Here is a 21,270-nt window from a genome sequence, read left to right as displayed (position 1 = left end):
CGCCTGGGCTCTTTAAGGCCCCTCCCCTGAGGCTGGCCCAGCCCCCTGGGCCCCAGCTCTCGTTCCTCAGGGGCGGGGTGACAGGCGGCCTAGCCAATGGGAGGACGGAGTTGCTCTTGCGCTTTGGTGGGGGGGCGTGTCTCTCTGGTTGCTGTGCTCCAAAAGGTGTGGCACCGCCTTCTCGTCACCGGGGGTGGGGTTACGTGTGGGTGACGTGGCGGCTTCTAGGCTTTGGTCGGGTTTCGGCGGCTTTAGCGCTTGGGGAGGAGGCGGTGACCACCCGGGAGACTGTGGCAGTGGTGGCGGCGGCAGGCGGCAGAGAGGAGGTAGGACTCGCTCTAGAAGGGGTCTGGCCACCGTGTCCGCTCTGGGCAGCGGCTTTCCGGGGGCGGCGACGGGATGGGGGGAAGGGAACCTGGGGCGAGCGGGCAAGTCCTGCCGGCCCGGCTCGGGCTGAGGGAATACTTCGTCGTCCAATCAGGAAAACCCCTGTTGAGAAAGACGTCGGCATTAGCTAATCGGTGGTCGCAGTCCCCCAGAAGGCGGGATTTGGGCGGGGGTGGGACTTCCTGTTTCAAATAAACACCTAGAGATTTTTCCCCCTTCCGCCCACCGAAGTGTGTCCTCCTCAGGAGGTCCGTCACCGTTTCTCCCTGAGGAGTCGAAGGGATCCGCGGATACGAGAGGGCCCGGTTAGGGCCTGGGGCAGTTGCACAGGCCGGGCTGGAGCCTCGGGGCCACGGGACCTGCCTCTGGCCCTGTCTCTGTTTCAAGGCCCCCGGCCCGCGCTCTGGCCGCCGGAGCCAAGTTGGAAGAAGAGTCTGAGGAGGGGGAACCGATTGGGTCGGAGAGCGGGCCCCTGCCCGCCGTGGGCCGGCCCCAGGATCTGCGGGTAGCTTTGGGCGCGAAAGTCCGTGCCAGGTGCAGAAGGGACCCGAGGATTTGCTGGCTGGGGCGGGGGGAGGGTGGGGGAAGGATTTATGGGGAAGGAGGCTGCCTAGGGAATGACACTCTCCCCTCCACAACAGTCCGAGGTTATGCGTCTCAATGATCCCGCGGAAACGCTACGGGTCTAAGAACACGGATCAGGGTGTCTACCTGGGTCTCTCAAAGACACAGGTCCTGTCCCCTGCAACTGCTGGCAGTAGCAGCAGCGACATCGCCCCTCTGCCCCCCCCAGCGGCCCTGGTCCCTCCCCCTCCCAACACCATGTCTTGCCGGGATCGGACCCAGGAGTTCCTGTCTGCCTGCAAGTCTCTGCAGAGCCGTCAGGTAAGGACCAGGAGTGGGAAAGGCAGGAGCGAGCCTTACTGAAATCTGGGAGAGGCTGTGCTCCAGCACTGTTGAGGGACTGAATTTTGGGGGTGACGCGATGGAGAGCTGATCGAGCTTGGAGGGGGCTGGAGGACCTACTAAGCAACAGGGAATGGGGTGTGCCAGCTCTCTAGAGGCAAGGACCTAGACTTTTTTTGTGTGAGAAATCCCCCAGAGGGTAGGGTTGTTACTTGGCAAGGAATATCTCAGGGTGAGAGGTGGCCGCAGTATTTTTGGTTTGGGTAAGGAACACGTTCTAGAAAGAGCCTTTAGCTCAGAGACAGGCACTTTGAATACTGGTTCTGGAATAGTCCTTACCATACGTTTGCTCTGTGACCACAGAATGTTGGGCCAGAAAGTCTAGTGGGACCTCAGTTTTTATATCTGTAAAATGAAAGAAGTTTTCCTGATAAGTAATTTGTGTCAAAATTCCTTCGCAGTGCTTTTTAAAAAATTAGATTCCCTGGTTTCAGCCCAGACTTTCTGAATCAAAGTGGGCCCTGAGTGACTGTAATTTGAAAGATTTTTACTGCTCTTCTGTATGATCACCAAGAGCTTTCCAGTTATCCTCTTTGATTTCCTGACTGGAGAAACCGAATGTTAATAGTGCCTGTCGTTTATTTAGTGCTTATAACGTACCAGGTATATGACTAAAGTACTTTATAGCTCTGATGCTGCTTGATTCCAGCAACTGCATTTTATACAAGAGGAAATAGATATTCAGAATGGTGCATGTCACTTGCCCCAACCCCTCCAGCTAGTAAGTGGTGGAGTCGAGATTTGAACCTGGGTCCACCTGTGCTCAAACCTGAGCTCTACGTGACAACTACTGACAAGATTAGACTGTCCGGTACAAGAGCTAGAGAGAATTTAGTGGGCACCTGAGGAATAGCGAAAGCTGGAAATGGGGAGGGGGAACTAAAGCTTCACCTCTTGATGTTGCTCTTCAGAATGGAATCCAGACAAACAAGCCGGCTCTGCGTGCTGTCCGGCAGCGTAGTGAATTTACCCTCATGGCCAAGTAAGTTGAGAGAAGTTACGTGGTGGGGTGGTGCGGTGTCTGGGAAGGAGTTGGCTTGCCTTTGGTGGCCTTGGCTGTGAGGGAGCTAATGTGGGAATAGGAATAGGTCCTGTCCTGCTCTTTCTCCTAGTGCCCTCACTAATGCTTGCTTCCAGGCACATCGGGAAAGACCTCAGCAACACATTTGCCAAGCTGGAGAAGCTGACGATCTGTGAGTTCTTGGGGTCTTTCAGAGATGGGGCAGTGAACCAAAGAGCTCTAAGGAACCGGACTCCCTGAGCCTTGTCTTTGACCTCACCCGTCCTGGCCTCATTTGTCTCTACAGTGGCAAAGCGCAAGTCCCTCTTCGATGATAAAGCAGTGGAAATCGAAGAGCTAACTTACATCATCAAACAGGTGAGCTGCTAGCTGTTGGGAGCTAGCATTCCAGTCAGATCGCTTTCATCAATTTCCCCTTGTCTTGGAGGTCCAGAGCAAGTTTCTGGAGCCAGCCCCAAAGACCTTGCTCATCCATTGAGTCAGTGGACACTCTTTGGTCATGTGCTGTGTACAAAGCCCTGCTGGGCCCTTGCCTCACAAACCTGAGGCAAGAATTCCACCCTGCGGGCTTATTGTCTGTAAGGGGTATCTAGTCCGTACGTTCGTACTTAGAATGAGTAGAAGGCAAGTGGCACAAAACAGAGCTTCAAAAAGATGAATGAGACAGTCTGAGGACGCTGGGAAAAAATGTTACAGAGGTGGGTGAAATCTGAACTGGTGTCAAGGCTTGTGTAGAGGCAGTGGAAGAACATTCCAGACAAAGGAAACAGGGTTCAGAGGCATGGCTTATAAAAGAAAGTTCACGTCTTTGCTCAGATGTTGTTTGCCCAGGGAGGCCTACCCTGAGCGTGTTGTTTAGTGCTCAGTGCCCCAAACTGTGCTTTTTATAGCACTTGATACTTTCTAATATTCTGTATCATTAACTCACTTACATTTATTTTATTTATTTATTTTTTAATTTTTTTTTTTCAACGTTTACTTATTTTTGAGACAGAGAGAGACAGAGCATGAACAGGGGAGGGGCAGAGGCAGAGGGAGACACAGAATCTGAAACAGGCTGCAGGCTCTGAGCGGTCAGCACAGAGCCCGACGTGGGGCTCGAACTCACGGGCCGTGAGATCATGACCTGAGCCGAAGTCCCAAAGTCGGACGCTTAACCGACCAAGCCACCCAGGCGCCCCTCACTTACATTTATTGTTTCCGTTCCCTCTCATCTACCTCATCCCAGCCCCCAACCAAAAGAAAAAAAGAGAAAAATATAAGTGCCACAAGAGTGGAGAGTTTTTTCTTGCTATTTTTTCGTCTTGCTCATAGATGTATCCCAGTTGCCTGTAATAGCGTCTGGTGTAGAAAAGGTGCTCCGTATTTGTTGACTGAATGACCGCCGGGGGGAAATACCAGCCTGGAGCATGGATGGGCAGAGAGGCCAGGGAGGAGGCTGCTGCCGCTGTCCAGTGAAAAGATGATGGTGGCAAAGGCCAGGGCAGACGTGTTCAAGAGGTGCCATGCAGGGTAGGAGAGAGAGGATACCATGAACTATTGGGGCGCTATTGCGTAAGCTTTGAAGAACCACAGCCTGTTCTCAGACAGTCCATTGGTTATGGTGTACCCTTGGGTAAGCTGCCTGACTACTCTGAGCTTCAGTGCCCTCGGAAATAAGAGGGGGCTGATAACAGCACCCACCTCGTAGGGTGGATGTGAGGATTCAGTTGTTTGTTTTTGGAGTCACTCACGTGATGGAGTGAGTGTTAGCTGCCTGGTTCTGGGGGACTCCCCAGTGAACGAGACAGATGGGGTACCTCCCCTTGAGGATTTCCTATCTGAAACTCGACAATAGAATTTGTCAGACGACTTCAGAGTAGTGAATCCTATTAAAGACATAAGGGAAGTGAGTTCCTCAGGGTAGGGGCCTACTTTAGATGGGGTGATATAAGATCATCTGTGAGGGGCGCCTGGGTGGCTCAGTTGGATGAGCGTCTGACTCTTGATTTCAGCTCAGGTCGTGATCCCAGGATCACGGGATCGAGCCCCATATCAGGCTCTGTGCTGAGCGTGGAGGCTGCTTAAGATCCTCTCTTTCTTGGGGCGCCTGAGTGGCTCAGTCAGTTGAGCATCTGATTTTGGCTTGGGTCAGGATCTCACAGTTCTTGGGTTCAAGCCCTGGGTCAGGCTCTCTGCTGTCAGCACAGAGCCTGCTTTGGATCCTCTGGCCCCGTCTCTGCCTCTCCTCCACTCTCTCAAAATAAATTAAAAAAATTTTTTTTTTAAAGATCCTCTTTTGGGGCGCCTGGGTGGCTCGGTCGGTTAGGCGTCCGACTTCGGCTCAGGTCATGATCTCATGGTCCGTGAATTCGAGCCCCGCGTCGGGCTCTGTGCTGACAGCTCAGAGCCTGGAGCCTGTTTCCGATTCTGTGTCTCCCTCTCTCTCTCTGACCCTCTCCCGTTCATGCTCTGTCTCTCTCTGTCTCAAAAATAAACGTTAAAAAAAAATTTTTTTTTTTTAAAAAAGATCCTCTCTTTCTTCCTCTCCCTCTACTTCTTTCCCCTGCTCACACTCTCTTTCTCTCTCTAAAATAAAATTAAAAAGAAAAGGAAAGGAAAGGATAGTCTGTGAGAAGTGACTCTGAGACCTGAATGGTAAAGGAAAAGCCAGTTATCCAAAGATCTGGTGGGAGCACTTTCCAGAAAATGGGAATAGCAAAGGGAAAGGCCCTGAAGGGTGGGCCACCTTAATGCATCTGATAAACATGAAAGAGGCCAGTGTGACTGCAGCAGAGCAAGTGAGAAGGAGACTGGGAAGGGATGAGGTTGGGGAAATGGACAGGGCTGGACCACACAGAGTCAGGTGTAAGCTGCGCAAAGAATTTGGTTTGTGTTCTAACTTGAATGGAAGCTCTTGGAAGATTTTCAGCAGAGGGAGGACCTGCTCCATTTCTGGTTCAAAAGCTCACCGTGGTTGCTGTGTAGAGAGCGGATTGTTGCGGGTGGGCTTTAAGGGGAAGGTCATTTAGGAGGCTCTTGGCTATAGTTGAGAGAGCAAAGGTGGTGGTTTGGTCTAGAATAGGGTTAGAAGAGAAGTAGCTGAGCGGCTCGATTCGGAGCATCTGTTGGAATTGGCTGGGTTCTCTGTGGGCTCTGTGTAGGCTCCATGTGGATCAAGGGAAAAGAGAGGAGGACGGCTCTCCAGCGTTTGGTCTGGGCAGCTGGCGACTGGCGGTGCCATTTACCAAAACAGAAAAGGAGGGAGAAGGGGAACAGGTTTTCGTTGGAGGTGGGGGGATTAGGAGTTGTCGTCCACGTTAAGTTTCACCACAAAGAGCAAGTTATAAGCTACGTAGTGTGCCGTGTGGCACACAGTAAACGAACATAAGGTGCCGAGTGCCTGGTCAGCGATCAGCTGAGTGTGGCTGCGTTGTGGCACATAGATGGGTTTAGGAGGTACGAACGTGTGACTTAGAAGCTTCCAGCTTGGGCACTTCGGTGGGAAGTGGTGCCGTTTTCTAAACTAGAACTCTGGGGAAGGAGATTTTATGGGGAGAAAACCTGGAATGCAGTTTTGGCCACGGGACTCTAGGGAGGGTGCATCAGCTCTGAAGGGACAGCCAGCCAGCAGTGAAAATCATCCATTGGTCTCAGGAATGGTTGCTGTAGGGCAGGGGGACACCTGGGTGGCTTAGTTGGTTAAGCATCTCACCCTTGATTTACAGCTCAGATCACAGTTGCGAGGTTCATGAGTTCGGGCCCTGCGTCAGGCTCTGTGTTGGTGCAGAGACTGCTTGGTATTCTCTCTCTCTCACTCTCTCTCAGAATAAGTAAATAAACTTATAAAAAAATAAAAAAGAAAAGAATGGTTGCACCTGGAATACTACCTGGGGCCTATTGGAGAAATTCTAGAAGTTGCCTAATCCAGTTTGTCTTCCAGCCTATTCCTTGAACTCACTATTCCTGACCTCTTCTCCCTGGGCTCCCCACCCCCAACCCCCTGGGCAAGCTTTCTCTGCCACTCTGTGGCCACCTCCTTCATCTCTTTTGTCTCATGTGGCCCTTGGTAACTTGCCAAGCCAGATCGGGGGGCAGAGGATGCCTTGGTCTGGTGTAGAAGGCCTGGCTGTGCTACGGTACCTCCTTATGTGTGACCTCGGATAAGTCACAGCTTTCATTCTCTTGCAATAAAAATATTTTTTTAATGTTTATTTATGTTGAGAGTGTGTGTATGAGTGGGAAAGCGGTGGAGAGAGAGAGATAGAGAGAGAGAGAGAGAGAGAGAGAATCCCAAGCAGGCTCTGCATTGTCAGCACAGAACCTGACGTGGGGCTCCATCCCATGAACTGTGAGATCACGACCTGAGCCAAGATCAAGGGTCGCTGCTTAACCAACTGAGGCACCCAGGCTGCCCGCAATAATTTTTTAATGGAATTCTGTATATAAAAGGCATTTTGTTGATGTTTCTGGGCCATCGTGGAGACTTTGACTTCCCTTCTCCTGCCTACTGCACAGGTGCTTTGTCAGTCAGCGTGCTCTGGGCTTGAGATTTTGGCCTTTGAAGCAGTTCTGTGGCCATGTGCCTGGCCTCACAGGGTAGAATTGGGCCGTAGGGCGAAGAGGGTAAGCAAGTCATTTATTTACAAATGGATGAGACCAGGGGTGCCTGGGTGGCTCAGTCGGTTGAGCATCCGACTTCGGCTCAGGTCATGATCTCGCTGTCCGTGAGTTCAAGCCCTGCATCGGGCTCTGTGCTGACAGCTCAAAGCCTGCAACCTGCGTAGAATTCTGTGTCTCCCTCTCTCTCTGCCCCTCCCCCACTCATGTTCTGTCTGTCTGTCTCTCTGTCAAAAATAAATAAACATTCAAAAAAAATTTGTATACAAATGGATGAGATCATATTTCGCCTCTTCTGGCTCTCCTCTGCAGGGACTGAGCCAGAGCAAAGTCCAGACCTTGGAACATCCTAGCAGGCCCTTCTGGTCTGACTCTGAAGCACCCTCCCTCCCATTTGTAACTTCCGCCCTGCCCTCCATGTCAGAGCCGTCCATGCGGGAGAGACATTGGCTGAGGAACCCTTTGTTAACAGTTTTTCTGTTGGCTCTCCCTAGGACATCAATAGCCTCAACAAACAAATTGCCCAGCTTCAGGATTTTGTGAGGGCCAAGGGCAGCCAGAGCGGCCGGCACCTGCAAACGCATTCCAACACCATCGTGGTCTCCCTGCAGGTGGGACCTGGGGTTGGTAGAGGGGGAGGCAGAAGGGAGAAAGGTGTTGTCTTCTTTGGCTGATCCTCTGTCTCCTTTTCTTCTAGTCGAAACTGGCCTCGATGTCCAATGACTTCAAATCAGTTTTAGAAGTGAGGACAGAGGTAAGGAAAATCTGCAGGAGGGGTAGGAGTTTGGGGTTAAGGGCCCAAGGGAGAGATGGGGCAGGAACAAGTGGAGGGGTGAAGGTAACAGGGTCAAGGACCAACAAGAGGGCCCCTGTAACATGCCTGCTTCCCAGAGGCCTCAGGACCTTTGCATTTCTTCCCCAACCCCAGAACCTGAAGCAGCAGAGGAACCGGCGGGAGCAGTTCTCCCGGGCGCCTGTGTCAGCCCTGCCCCTTGCCCCCAACCACCTGGGTAAGTCATAGGTGATGAGGGGAGCCTTGAGGGGAAAGACCCAGTTCCTCTGGCGCTGATGGCATCCTCTAATCCGTGATGGCAGCAGTAGGGTAGGAGAACAGACAAGGGACGTGCTAGGATTTTCAGAGGTCAAACCTCATTGCTGGCATTCGTGATCCACACTCAGTCTACCACGTTCTCGTGTTTGGGGCTGACGTCAGTCACATGCAGTACGATGATGGTTTCTAATCTTTTCGTGTACTTACTTCATTCGCATTCTCTCACTTAATTTTGTTTTTAATGTTTATTTTTGCGAGAGAGAGAGAGAGAGAGAGAGAGATGAGCACAAGCCAGGGAGGGGCAGAGAGAGCAGGAGACAAAGGATCTGAAGTAGGCTTTGTGCTGGCAGCAGCGAGCCCGATGCAGGGCTCGAACTCACAAACTGTGAGATCATGACCTGCGCCAAAGTTGGATGCTCAATCAACTGAGCTACCCAGGCGCCCCTCTCTCACTTGTCACCACCCCCCTCTGGGAAAGCAGTTGTTACTATCCCCCATTTTACAGTGGAGGAAGCCGAGCCTCAGAGAGGTTAAATGATTTGTCCAGGGTCACAAGGCTATTAAGTGCCAGAGCTGGGATTCACATCCAGAGCATGTGGGCTTTGAACCTAAGAAGTGCTTTTCCTTTCTCTCCGTAGGGGGCAGTGCTGTGGTCTTGGGGGCGGAGTCCCGTGCCTCCGGGGATGTGGCCATTGACATGATGGACTCTCGGACCAGCCAGCAGCTGCAGCTCATTGATGAGCAGGTACCTGGGCTCTGAACTGGGGAGGAGATGCTCCTTTGTCCTCCCCTGTGGGCCACCAGCAAGGGCTGAAATGTGCCTTGCGTGGAATGGCAAGCGGGGACAGTCCTAAAGAGGCAGGCTCTACCCTGAGGAAGCTCCCAGTGCTCACGTGTGCTCTCTCTTCTCTGAAGGATTCCTACATCCAGAGCCGGGCAGACACCATGCAGAACATTGAGTCCACGATTGTCGAGCTGGGCTCCATCTTTCAGCAGTTGGCACACATGGTTAAGGAGCAGGAAGAGACCATTCAGAGGTGAGAGTCTCTCTTTCACTCTAGACAGAAGGACCTTCTCCTCTCCATAGGGTGGCATCCTAAAGCTCCCCCGGGACAGCTTGATGCCCTTTGGAAGAGTAGAGTAAATCTGGCCCACCCACAGGGCCAAGTCCATCCATTCAACAAGTGTTTACTGAGCACCTATTTCATGCTCGGCGACGTTCTAGGTGTTGGGGATGTAGTGATGAGTAAGACTGTGGAGTCTCCATAGTATAGGTACGGAAGTCAATTGGGCAGGTGAGGACAGCTGTTCAAAAGAATTGACAAGAAATTTCCGGGTAGTGATAAGGTCTACAGGGAGAATTATAACAGGATGACGTGTTAAGAAAGTGACTGAGTAGTTACCTATCGATGGACTCTTCGGGTTCTTCCATATCTTGGCTGTTGTAAATAATGCTCCAGTGAACATAGGGGTGCATGTATCGTTTTGAGTTAGTGGTTTTTGGAGGGCTTTTTTTGTTGGGTTTTTTTGGATAAACGCCCAGTAGAATTACTGGATTGTATGGTAGTTCTATTTTTCTTTTTTTTTTTTTTTTTTTTAGTTTATTTATTTATTTTGAGAGGGTAGTGGGCAGAGGGAGAGAGAGAATCCCAATCAGGCTCTGCAGTATTGGTACAGATCCCAATACGGGGCTCAAACCCACAAACCGTGAGATCATGACCTGGGCTGAAGTTGAGTCGGACGCTTAACTGGTGGAGCCACCCAAGCGCCCCTATTTTTAATTTTCTGAGGAATCTTCATGCTGTTTCCCATGATCTCTGTATCAGTTTACATTTCTACCAACTGTGCACAAGGGTTTCTTTTCTCCACATCCTCGCTGACACTTGTTCTTTCTTTCTTTTGTTTTTTTTAACCATTCTGACAGGTAGGAAGTCATGTATCTCATTGTGGTTCTGGTTTGCATGCTGATGAGTGATGTTGAGCATCTTTTCATGTGCTTGTTGGTCATCTGGATGTCTTCGCTGGAAAAACATCTACTTGGACTCTGCCCATGTTTTAATTGGGTTGTTTATGGAGTTCTTGCTGTTGAGTTGTATAAGGTCGTTCTCTATTTTAGATATTGGCCCCTTATCAGATATATGACTTGCAAACTTTTCTCCCTCGCAGTAGAAACGAACTTCGCCGATCATTTTCTTTGTTGTGCAAAAGCTCTTTAGTTTGGTTGTACTCCCATTTGTTATTTATGCCTTTGTTGCCCTTGCCTGCGACGTCGGGTCCAAAACACATCGCGCTAAGTGACGTCAAGGAGTCTACCACCTATGGTTTCTTCTAGGATTTTTATGGTTTCAGGTCTGACATTCAAGTCTTTAATCCATTTTGAGTTTCTTTTTGTGTATGGTGTAAGAAAGTGGTCCAGTTTCATTCTTTTGCATGGAGCTGTCCAGTTTTCCCAACACCATTTATTGAAGTGATTGTCTGACAGTTACCCATTGTATAGTCTTATCTCCTTTGTTGTAGATCAATTGATGTTACATGGGTGGATGTATTCCTGGGCTCTCTCTCATGTTCTGTTAATCTTTGTGTCTGCATTTGTGCCAGTATTAGTTACTACAGTTTTTTTTTTCTTTTTCTTTTTTACCGTTTATTTTGAGAGAGAGAGAGCGCGCGCGCAAGTAGGGGAGGGCTAGAGAGAGAGGGAGGGAGAGAATCCCAAGCAGGCTCTGCACCATCAGCGCGGAGCCCGACATGGGGCTTGAACCCATGAACCATGAGATCATGACTTGAACCGATACCGTGAGTTGGACACTTAACCGACTGAGCCACCCAGGCACCCCTGATTACTAATGTTTTGTAGTATAGTTTGAAATCAGGGAGTGTGATATCTCCGGCTTTGTTCTTTCTCAAGATTGCTCTGGCTATTCAGGGTCTTTTGTGATTCCATAAAACTAGTGTAATTTTTGATAAGGTTGGATTTCTACCATTTTACTATTTGCTTTTTCTTTTTCCTGTTTTCTTAAGTGGCTCCTCTAGGGATTACATCATCAGCTTTTACAGCCTCCTTCATGTGAAATGGAAGAACTTCGCAACCCTCTCATCCAGCCTTTACACTCTAGTTGTCCTATCTGTTGCACTTACATACATTCGAAATCCCCTAATCCAGTATTATGGTTTTTGTTTCACAGAAATTAAAAGGAAAAAATTGTCTTTCGATTTACTTCTCTGTTGACCATTTCCAGTGCTCTCCATTCGTTCCTGGATATCCAGTTTCTGTCTGGTATCACTTCCCTTTAACCTGAAGAACTTTCTGTAGCATTTTTTGTAGTGCAGATCTGCTGACATGTTGTTTTACTTTTCTTTTCTCTGAAAATTTTTTTATTTCACTTTTATTCTCTTCCCCCCTTTTTTTTTTTTTAATGTTTTTTGTTTTTGAGAGAGAGAGAAAGATAGAGCATGAGTGGGGGAGGGGCAGAAAGAGAGGGAGACACAGGATGTGAAGCAGGCTCCAGGTTCCTGTCTGTCAGCGCAGAGCCCGACATGGGGCTCGAACTCCCGAACTGTAAGATCATGACCTGAGCTGAAGTCGGCGCTCAACCAACTGAGCCACCCAGGCACCCTTCTTTCCCTCTGTTTTTTAAGTTTATTTATTTTTTTATTTTATTTTATTTTTTTTTTTAATTTTTTTTCAATGTTTTTTTTTTTTTATTTATTTTTGGGACAGAGAGAGACAGAGCATGAACGGGGGAGGGGCAGAGAGAGAGGGAGACACAGAATCGGAAACAGGCTCCAGGCTCTGAGCCATCAGCCCAGAGCCCGACGCGGGGCTCGAACTCACGGACCGCAAGATCGTGACCTGGCTGAAGTCGGACGCTTAACCGACTGCGCCACCCAGGCGCCCCTAAGTTTATTTATTTTGAGAGAGAGAGTGTGCACGCAGGGGAGAGGCAGAGAGAGAGAGGGAAAGACTGAGAATCCCATGCAGGTTCCACACTGCCAGCACAGAGCCCAATGCAGGGCTGGAATTTACGAACTGTGAGATCATAACCTGAGCTGAAACCAAGAGTCAGATGCTTAACATACTGAGCCAACCAGGTGTCTGTCTCTCTCTCTCTCTCTCTCTCTTCTTTGAATTTATTTATTTTGAGAGAGACAGACAGACAGACAGACAGTGTGTGGAGAGAGGTGGGGCAGAGAGAATCCCAAGCAGGCTCTGAATAGTGCAGAGCCCGATGCTGCACTTGAACTCAAACCGTGAGATCACGACCTGAGTTGAAGTTGGATGCTTAATCAACTGAGTGACTCAGGTACCCCTCTTTTGTTTTTGTTTTTTTTTTAAATGTTTATTTATTTTGAAAGAGAGAGAGTATTATAGCAGCATGTGTGCACACACGAGCTGGGGAGGGGCCAAGAGAGGGAGACAGAGAATCCCAAGCAGGTTCCACACTGTCAGCAAAGAGCTGTCGCGGGGCTCGATCCCACAGACCATGAGATCATGACCTGAGCTGAAAAGTCAGGACACTTAACCGATTGAGCCACCCTGGTGCCCCTGTTTTGTAGTTGTTTTTTGTTGTTGTTGTTGTTATTTTTATTTATTTTAATTTTTTAATGCTTATTTATTATTGAGAGAGAGAGACAGACAGACTGTGAACAGGGGAGGGGCAGAGAGAGAGGGAGACACAGAATCAGAAGCAGGCTCCAGGCTGTCAGCACAGAGCCCGACGTGGGGCTTGAACTCACAAACCGCAAGATCATGACCTGAGCCGAAGTCGGATGCTTAACCAACTGAGCCACCCAGGCACCCCGTTTTTTTTTTTTTTTAAGTTTTATTTATTTTTGAGAGAGACAGAGCACAAGCAGGGGAGGGGCAGGGAGAGAGGGAGACACAGAATCTGAAGCAGGTTCCAGGCTCTGAGCTGTCAGCAGAGTCCAACGAGGGGCTCAAACTCATGGACCCGCGAGATCATGACCTGAGCCAAAGTCGGACGCTCAACCGACTGGGCCACCCAGGTGCCCCTGTTTTGTGTTTTTAAAGGTAGGCTCTATGCCCAGTGTGAACACACAACCCCAAGTTCAAGAGCCGCAGGCTCCACTGGCTGAGCCAGCTAGGCGACCCTACCCTCATTCTATAGAGAAGGATGTTTCCCCTGGTTATAGAATTCTGGATTTATGGTTTTTCTCTTTAAGCACTTCAGATGTACCACTCTACTCTCTTTTGGTCTTTTTTGTTCTTAATGAGAAGACAGTGGTAACATGAACTGTTTTATGTGATGTCTTTCTCTCTGGCTACTTTTCAGTTGTTTGGGGGTTTTTTGTTTGTTTTGTTTTGTTTTGTCTTTGTTTTTCAGCAGTTGACCAGCATGTGTCCAGATGTCACTTTCTTTGCATTTCTCTTTCTTGGGGTTGGCTGAGCCTCTCGAATGTGTACATTTGTATCTTTCACAAAGTTTCAGAACTGTTTGGCTGTTACTTACTCAGACCGCGCCCAGTTCCTCACACAATTTCAGCCTCTTCAGCTCAGTACAAGGGGGGCCAGTGGCAGAGAGAGGGGCAGAGGGAGATGTGGGAGGTAGAGGAATCCACACGGCTCCGCGTGCCTGCCCACTTGCTCTTCCGCCTTTTAGCAGCACGCAGTCTTGGTTGATCTTTATTCCCCAGGGCGCCTAGCAGAGTGCTTTCACCCTGGGGTATAGGTCGAGTGAAACTGGTGAACACCTGGATTTGTACACAGCAGGTTTCCCTGTACCGATCCATTAAGCAGCCTCACATATTTAATTAGGCAGAGGTGAAGAAGATAGGTCCCTGGCCTCACACTTGGAGATTCAGATTCCGTGCCTGTGAGGAGAGTGGCCCGCCAGGAATCTCCCATTTTTATGTAAGCTCAGAGGGTTCTTTTATTTATTTGTTTTAAATGTTTTCTTTAATGTTTTATTTTTGAGAGAGAGAGAGCAGGGGAGGGGCAGAGAGAGAGGGAGACACAGAATCCGAAGCAGGCTCCAGGCTCCGAGCTGTCAGCACCGAGCCCGACGCGGGGTTCGAACCCACAGACTGTGAGATCATGACCTGTAAGCTCAGAGGGTTCTGATGAGCGTCCAAGTTTGAGAACCACTGGTTAATAGGATGTTTATTTATTCAACAACTATGGTACCGGCCATTTATAAGGTGCTGTGAGTACAGCTGTCTTGGTCTTAGAATCAAGAGACTTCAAAAGACTGACACTTACTTGGTTCAGCTGGTACCTCGGGAACTCCTTACTGGCTTGTTCCACAGACACTGCACAGCTCCTCAGGCTGTGATGTATTTTGAATGTTAGAATATTACTGTAGATCCAGTGAGACAGAATTATAAAAGACATTGGGGTTCTGTGTCCATCGCGTACGTGTTTTAAATAGTTAACACGATAGCACGCGTGCAACTTGACCTTCTAGTCTTCTTTGCAACAGTGTCGTAAGTATCTTTCAGCCGTAAGTATCTTTCAGCGTTAGTATTCATTTGGTCGTTGGTTTAGCAAACACCTGTTGTCGCGGCTGCGCGCTAGTCCTGCTGGATCTGGGGATAGGACGGTGAAAGACAGTCCTGGTCCTCGTGGAGCTCATGTCCACTCGGAGCGTCATACGCTGACAGTTACAGTTCAGCATGGGAAGGGAAGGAAGTGAAGGAGATAAGGGAACTCAGACTAGGTACCTCTTTCTAGAAGTAAAAAATACCGAGCTAAGTCTTGAGGAGGAATGCCAGCCGAAGAAGGAGAAAGAAAAGGCCATTCTCTGGGGTAGGGGGGGCGGGGAGGACCAGCTCAGAAATGAAAAAGAGCTTGGGTGGATTCCAAGAATGCAGCGCTACCGCACAGGGCATGGGGGGTGGTGAGGGAGGAAACCGGAGGGGGCAGGGCCGCAAAGGACCGGTGCGCCACAGCAAGGAGTTTGTGCTCAGGGCGAGAATACAGGATGAAGTAGATTGGCGCTGGGTAAAGGGACGAGCTTTGTTCTGGACATGCCGAGTGCCAGATGGGACATCCGAGTGGCATGTGATGTGTGGTCTGATACTCAGAAGAGACTTTGGGGGAGTCCCTCATCAGGGAGGCCTCAACCAACTAAGCCACCCAGGGGCCTCTTAAATTTTGTTTTTAATGTTTATTTATTTTTGAGAGAGACAGTGCAGGCGGGGGAGGGGCAGAGAGAGAGAGGGAGACACAAAACCTGAAGCAGATTCCAGGCTCTGAGCTGTCAGCACAGAGTCCGACGCGGGGCTTGAACCCACAAACCGTGAGATCATGACCAGAGCTGAAGCTGGACGCTTAACCAACTGAGCCACCCAGGGGCCCCCTCAAAGGATGAAAGTTTTAAAATAGACCTAAACTTGAGGCGCCTGGGTGGCTCAGTCGGTTAAGCGGCCGACTTCGGCTCAGGTCATGATCTCGCGGTCCGTGAGTTCGAGCCCCGCGTCGGGCTCTGTGCTGACAGCTCAGAGCCTGGAGCCTGTTTCAGATTCTGTGTCTCCCTCTCTCTGACCCTCCCCCGTTCATGCTTTGTCTCTCTCTGTCTTAAAAATAAATAAACGTTAAAAAAATAATAATAATAAAATAGACCTAAACATTCTTCTCTTTGCTTCCTGCATGCCGGTAGATCTGGATTTGAGCACCCTCTTTAGAAACCAGTGATGTAGGGGCACATGGGTGGCTCAGTTGGTTGGGCATCTGACTCTTGATTTCAGCTTGGGTCATGATCTCATAGTTTGTGAGCTTGAGCCTCACATAAGGCTCTGCGCTGACAGTGTGGAACCTGCTTGGGATTCTCTCTCTCCCTCTGTGCCCCTCCCTTGATCTCTCTTTCTCTCTCTCAAAATAAATAAATGAAATAAACTTAAAAAAAAAAAAAAAGTAATTTAGTCCTAAGTTCTTCAGTGTGTGGATTCCTGGGTCCCATCCTAGACTTTCTGGACGCGAGACATGAGAATTTTCATTTAGGGGATGCCTAAAAGGTGTTTCTTTAAAAAGAAAAAAAAATTTTTTTAACATTTATTTATTATTGAGAGACAGAGAGACACAGAGCCTGAGCAGGGGAGGGGCAGAGAGAGGGGGAGACACAGAATCTGAAGCAGGCTCCGGGCTCTGAGGTGTCAGCACAGAGCCCAACGCAGGGCTTGAACTCACAAACTGTGAGATCATGACCCGAGCCGAAGTCGGATGCCCAACCGACCGAACCACCCAGGCACCCCAAAGGTGTTTCTTTTTTTTTCTACGGGTATGAAAACTGCTGATCTGTTACTCTTTGTTTTCTTTTTCACACCATTTTATAAATTATGAAATTTCTAACTAGGAAAGTGGGGAGAATAGTACAATGAACACCTATATGTTCCTTTTACCCAGATTCGCTTAGTATTTTATCGTATTTGCTTTCCTTCTCTCTCTTTTTTTTTTTTTTTATTCTGAATCATTTGAAAGTAAGTGCAAAGATCATGATGTTTTTATCCCTGAATACTTTGGCACACATCTGCCAAGGTCTGGTATTCTCCTGACCGGCCACAATGCCATTATCATAGCTAAGAAAACGAACAGTTCTCTAGCACTGTCCAGTATTTAGTGCATACTGAAATTTCCCCAGCTGTTCTTAAAAACTGCTAGAAAAGGGGGCGCCTGGGTGGCTCAGTCGGTTGAGTCTACGACTTCAGCTCAGGTCATGATCTCACGGTCTGTGGGTTCGAGTCCCGCGTCAGGCTCTGTGCTGTCAGCTCAGAGCCTGGAGCCTGCTTCGGATTCTGTGTCTCCCTCTCTCTCTGACCCTCCCCCGTTCATGGTCTGTCTCTCTCTGTCTCAAAAATAAATAAACATTAAAAAAAATTTTTTTTAAACTGCTAGAAAAGAGTCGCTCAAATGCTAAAAGCATTTCCCCCCTTCAATTTAAGACCCAGGCAGTATTGACAGGTGGCATTTGATTGTTTTGCCTCTTTAGACTGCCTTCTGAAGCTCTGCTTCTCGTGGCACGGACTTTCCTTTCAAGAGGCCAGTGCCTCTTACAGAAAGTCCCACACGTGTATTTATCCAGTGTTTCCTCACGATTGGATGTAGGTTCTAGATTTTTGGCCAGCTGTGTAGGTGATTGTTATCAGTAGGCACGTGGTGAGGTCATCCTTTTCTTGGCGATGCCAGGTTTGGTCACTTGTTGACTGTGGTGACCATCCCACCAAGTTTTCCATGGGGTGATGATTTGAGTCTGTGTGAACTTGCAGCTCCTTCCGCCCATGAGGGTCCTTGCCTGATTCATTTGTAACATTGTATATGGCAACATGGCAATTCTCTTATTCTTTCCTCTCTGCTACATTTTTACAGCTGGAATCCTTCTGTAAAGAAGGAGCTTTCTCAGGGCGCCTGGGTGGTTCAGTCAGTTGAGCATTCTAACTTCGGCTCGGGTCATGATCTCACGGTTCCTGAGTTTGAGCCCTGTTATGCTGACAGCTCAGAGCCTGGAGCCTGCTTCAGATGCTGTGTCTCCCTCTCTCTCTGCTCCTCCCTTGCTCACATTCTGTCTCTCTCTCAAAAACAAATAAACATTTAAAAAAATTAAAAAAAAATCTTTTTAATATTTATTTGTTTTTGAGAGACAGGGAGAGAGAGACAGAGTGAGAGTGGGGGAAGGGGAGAGAGAGAGGGAGACACAGCATCTGAAGCAGGCTCCAGGCTCTGAGCTGTCAGCACAGAGCCCGATGTAGGGCTGAAACTCATGAACCGTGAGATTGTGATCTGAGCCAAAGTTGGACGCTTAACTGAGCCGCACAGGTGCCTCCCCCCCCCCCATTTCTTTTTTTTTTTAAAGGTTTCTTGGGCGCCTGGGTGAGTCAGTTAAGTGTCTGACTTCAGCTCAGGTCATGATCTTGTGGTTCGTGGGTTCGAGCCCCACATCAGGCTCTGTCCTGACAGCTCAGAGCCTGGAGCCTGCTTCAGATGCTGTGTCTCCCTCTCTCTCTGCGCCTCCAATGCTCGTGTGCGCTCTCTCTCTCTCAAAAATAAACAAACGTTAAAAAAATTTTTTTAAAAAGGAGGTTTTTCTCTTTAAACATTACTAGGAATAATGGATTATTTTTATTCAATGTAAGATAATCCATTACCATTATTATTATATGTTTATTTATTTTGAGCCGGGGAGGGAGGGGGCAGAGAGAAAGGGAGGAAGATTATCCCAGGCAGGCTCTGCACCATCAGTGCAGAGCCCAATGTGAGGCTCGAACTCACGAACCATGAGATCATGACCTAAGCCGAAGTCGGACACTTAACCTACTGAGTCACACAGGCGCCGCCATCATCATTGTTATTATTTTTTAATATTTATTTTAGAGACAGAGTGTGAGCGGGAGAGGGGTTAGAAAGAGGGAGACACAGAATCCGAAGCAGGCTCCAGACTCTGAGCTGTCAGCACAGAGCCTGACATGGGGCTCGAACCCACGAACCATGGGATCATGACCTGAGCCAGAGTTACACACAACCAGCTGAGCCACCCGGGTGCCCCATCATTATTTTGTCATTACAGTCAGATTTCCTAAACCTGGCCTTGTGGAGCTCCTTAAAGGCAGTTTCTGTATCCTCTGAACATGACCCAACTCCTCTGTTGGTCCTTAGGAAGCTTTGGGGAAACTTACACTCCGAAAACTAAAGTCTCAGATCTCTGAATTGTGGTCAAATAATCTTTCCAGGCCCTAGGTTTAGTGTTTTCTTCCATTCAACCTCCTTTTTATTGTCACCCCCAACGTACACACACCTTCTCGTGCTCTGGGTTTTCCTGCCTCTCCATCCATCCACCCCTTTGTCCTCCCCACCTTGCAGACTTGTTCCCTTTCTATTTTCTTCAGCCTTCTTCCCAAGCCATTATTTTCCACCCCCGTCATTTCCATCTTTACTCCCCCCTACTTTCTCCGAGTATCCTGCCAATACCTAATTTTTCACCACCAGTACCCTCTCCCATTAGTTTTCATTCATGGATTCCCATTTAAAATCTTTCTTAGGCCAAGGGCACCTGGGTGGCTCAGTCGGTTGGGTGTCCTATGCTTGATTTCGGCTTGGGTCGTGATCTCATGGTTTGTGGTTTCGGGCCCTGAGGCGGGCTCTGCACTGACAGTGTGGAGCCTGCTTGGGATTCTCTCTCCCTCTCTCTCTGCCCCTCCCCTGTGCACACTCTCTCTCTGTCTCTCTCAAAATAAATAAATAAAATAAAAAAGTTTAAAATCTTTCTTATGCCAGACTGCATTGACTATCCATTTTTGTTAAGTAAAGCCATTCCTAATGGTCAAGATGAGCTTTCTGGGGTATCACAGTGGAATCCACACTGAGAAATGAAATTCCAGCCCAAAGGTAGGAAACCTGATACTAATTTAGTTAGCCACTCTGATATAAATAGGCAATCATGTACAGTCCAGGCTCCTGTATCTGAATTCTTTTTAAATGTATTCATGTGTGTAATCTCTACACTTAACACGGGGCTTGAACTCAACAACCCCAAGATCAAGAGTCACATGCTCTTTTGAATAAGCCAGCCGGCACCCCTGGGCTCTTGTATTTGGACAGAGATTAGTTCACAGTTCTCATGAGCACCTTCTGAGGACCTTGGGCTTACAGCCACTGGCCCAGCCTCTCATGTTCCAACTGGATTACAAGGCTCCACCTTTTCTGTCCCCAGAGCTCACAGAGGTCTCTGCTCCCAGGGACTCCCTTTGCAAAGACCTGGGTTTGTATTGGGTTTTCAGGATTGCATATGCAGTTTGGCAGGGAAATGTTTTATTTTCCTCAGCAGTGTCTCAAGAGGTGGCCCTTCATCTGAGGACTTCTCTATATGCTGGAGAGACATGTTCGACTAATTGCAGGGCTTTTCTTCTCCCCTGACTTCCTGTCCATATCATGCAGTTTTTCTTCCTGTCTTAACTCAGAGCTGGGATTTCCTAACTCTAATGATCTATGGCCGTTCCCCCCCCCCCGCCTTGTTACAAATTCAATACTGTTTTTTAGACGAAAACCAATAAATCCTGATGAGCAAAAAATTCAAATAGCCAACATTTTGGCGGCTCTTACTAAGGGTTGGGCACCTCCTGTTAACTCATTTAAGGCTGACAACAACCGGAGAGGCCGGGTTGGTGTATCCTCATTTTCCCTCCTTTGCAGTTGAGGAAAATGAGTCGGGAGGCTGAATGACTGGCTCAAGATCATAAGCTAATAAGTTGCAGAGCTAATTTTCAAACCAGAGCCAAGACTTGTCTACGTTGCCCTTCCAGAGCTTTCTCTGGACACAAGTGCATACACACAAAAATGGGATCACAGTGTATGTACGTACTTCCCACTCCCACACGTTGTGACTATCTTCCCATGTCCGTAACTATACTATAATAGCCTTCTTTTTAATCCAGTGTCCTTCTCTTTCCTCTTTTGGCTCTGTCCCCAGGATTGACGAGAACGTGCTGGGAGCCCAGCTGGATGTTGACGCCGCCCATTCAGAGATCCTCAAGTACTTCCAGTCGGTCACCTCTAACCGGTGGCTCATGGTCAAAATCTTCCTCATCCTCATTGTCTTCTTCATCATCTTTGTGGTCTTCCTTGCCTGAACCCTCTCTACTCTGAGGCACTTCGTGGGGGTTTGGAACCCTTTTGGGAGGGCAGGTGGCCAGTGCTGCCGCTGAGCCTGTGCAGGGTGCTGGGGAGAAAGGCCCTGTTTCCCTAGAACTGCTGAGAATGGCCACTGCCCCTGACCCCTGACCCTTTGCCTCTGGCCACCCTGTCCTCCCCTCACCACCCTCAGGCCCACGAAACACACGGTTCTGGATTTGTACTCTGCTGTGAAGTGGCTGGAAGAGAGCAGAGGCCAACTGGGGGCCTGTGGAGGAGGTTGTCTCCACTAGGTAGGAGATTTTTAGAAACTCCCCAGCCTCTTCCAAAGGAAACTTTGGCAGCAAGGGGAGATGATGCCGTTTCCCCACCTTCCTGCGAGTGAGGAGAGGAAGCGAAACTGCCCCCCTGGGACCAACTTTCCCATCTGGGTTAGAATTTGACCTTTCTTCTTCCTTTCTTCACCACATGAGGCAGGGGGCCCTGAGCCCCTCGGCTGCCTGCACAACCCCAACTCTGGCTGCTGGTGACTCTCTCTGCCAAATGTGCTGCAGCCCATTTTCTCCCAATTACAGCAAGACTGTCAGCCTCACTGGCCCTGTCGTCATTTCTGGGTGGGAGCGTCGAAAGGCCTATGCAGCGAGCACACCGCCCAGTACAGGGACCGAAAGG

The 21,270-nt window shown here is 49.0% G+C and overlaps 1 protein-coding gene across 2 annotated transcripts; it reads left to right on the top strand.

Moving 5' to 3' along the window:
* Positions 1–215: 215 nt before the first annotated feature.
* On the top strand, positions 216–21,190 carry STX5 (syntaxin 5). Of its 2 annotated transcripts, none has more exons than XM_047071403.1 (11): positions 216–326; positions 1,029–1,272; positions 2,265–2,335; positions 2,491–2,546; positions 2,661–2,731; positions 7,468–7,584; positions 7,671–7,727; positions 7,902–7,983; positions 8,663–8,769; positions 8,940–9,061; positions 20,438–21,190. In XM_047071403.1, the coding sequence occupies exons 2-11, from the start codon at positions 1,048–1,050 to the stop codon at positions 20,595–20,597; spliced, it is 1,068 nt and encodes a 355-aa protein (XP_046927359.1). In that variant the 5' UTR covers positions 216–326; positions 1,029–1,047; the 3' UTR covers positions 20,598–21,190. The 2 variants fall into 2 exon arrangements, with proteins under 2 accessions (XP_046927359.1, XP_046927360.1); XM_047071404.1 differs by lacking the exon at positions 216–326 and adding an exon at positions 485–921.
* The last annotated feature ends 80 nt before the right edge of the window (positions 21,191–21,270 follow it).

Source organism: Lynx rufus, unplaced genomic scaffold, assembly GCF_022079265.1.
Source record: "Lynx rufus isolate CCGP_SWC_20201006 ecotype Redwood Valley unplaced genomic scaffold, mLynRuf1.p SCAF_9, whole genome shotgun sequence".
In the NCBI taxonomy this organism is placed as follows: domain Eukaryota; kingdom Metazoa; phylum Chordata; class Mammalia; order Carnivora; family Felidae; genus Lynx; species Lynx rufus.
This window is presented reverse-complemented; position numbering and strand designations above follow the sequence as displayed.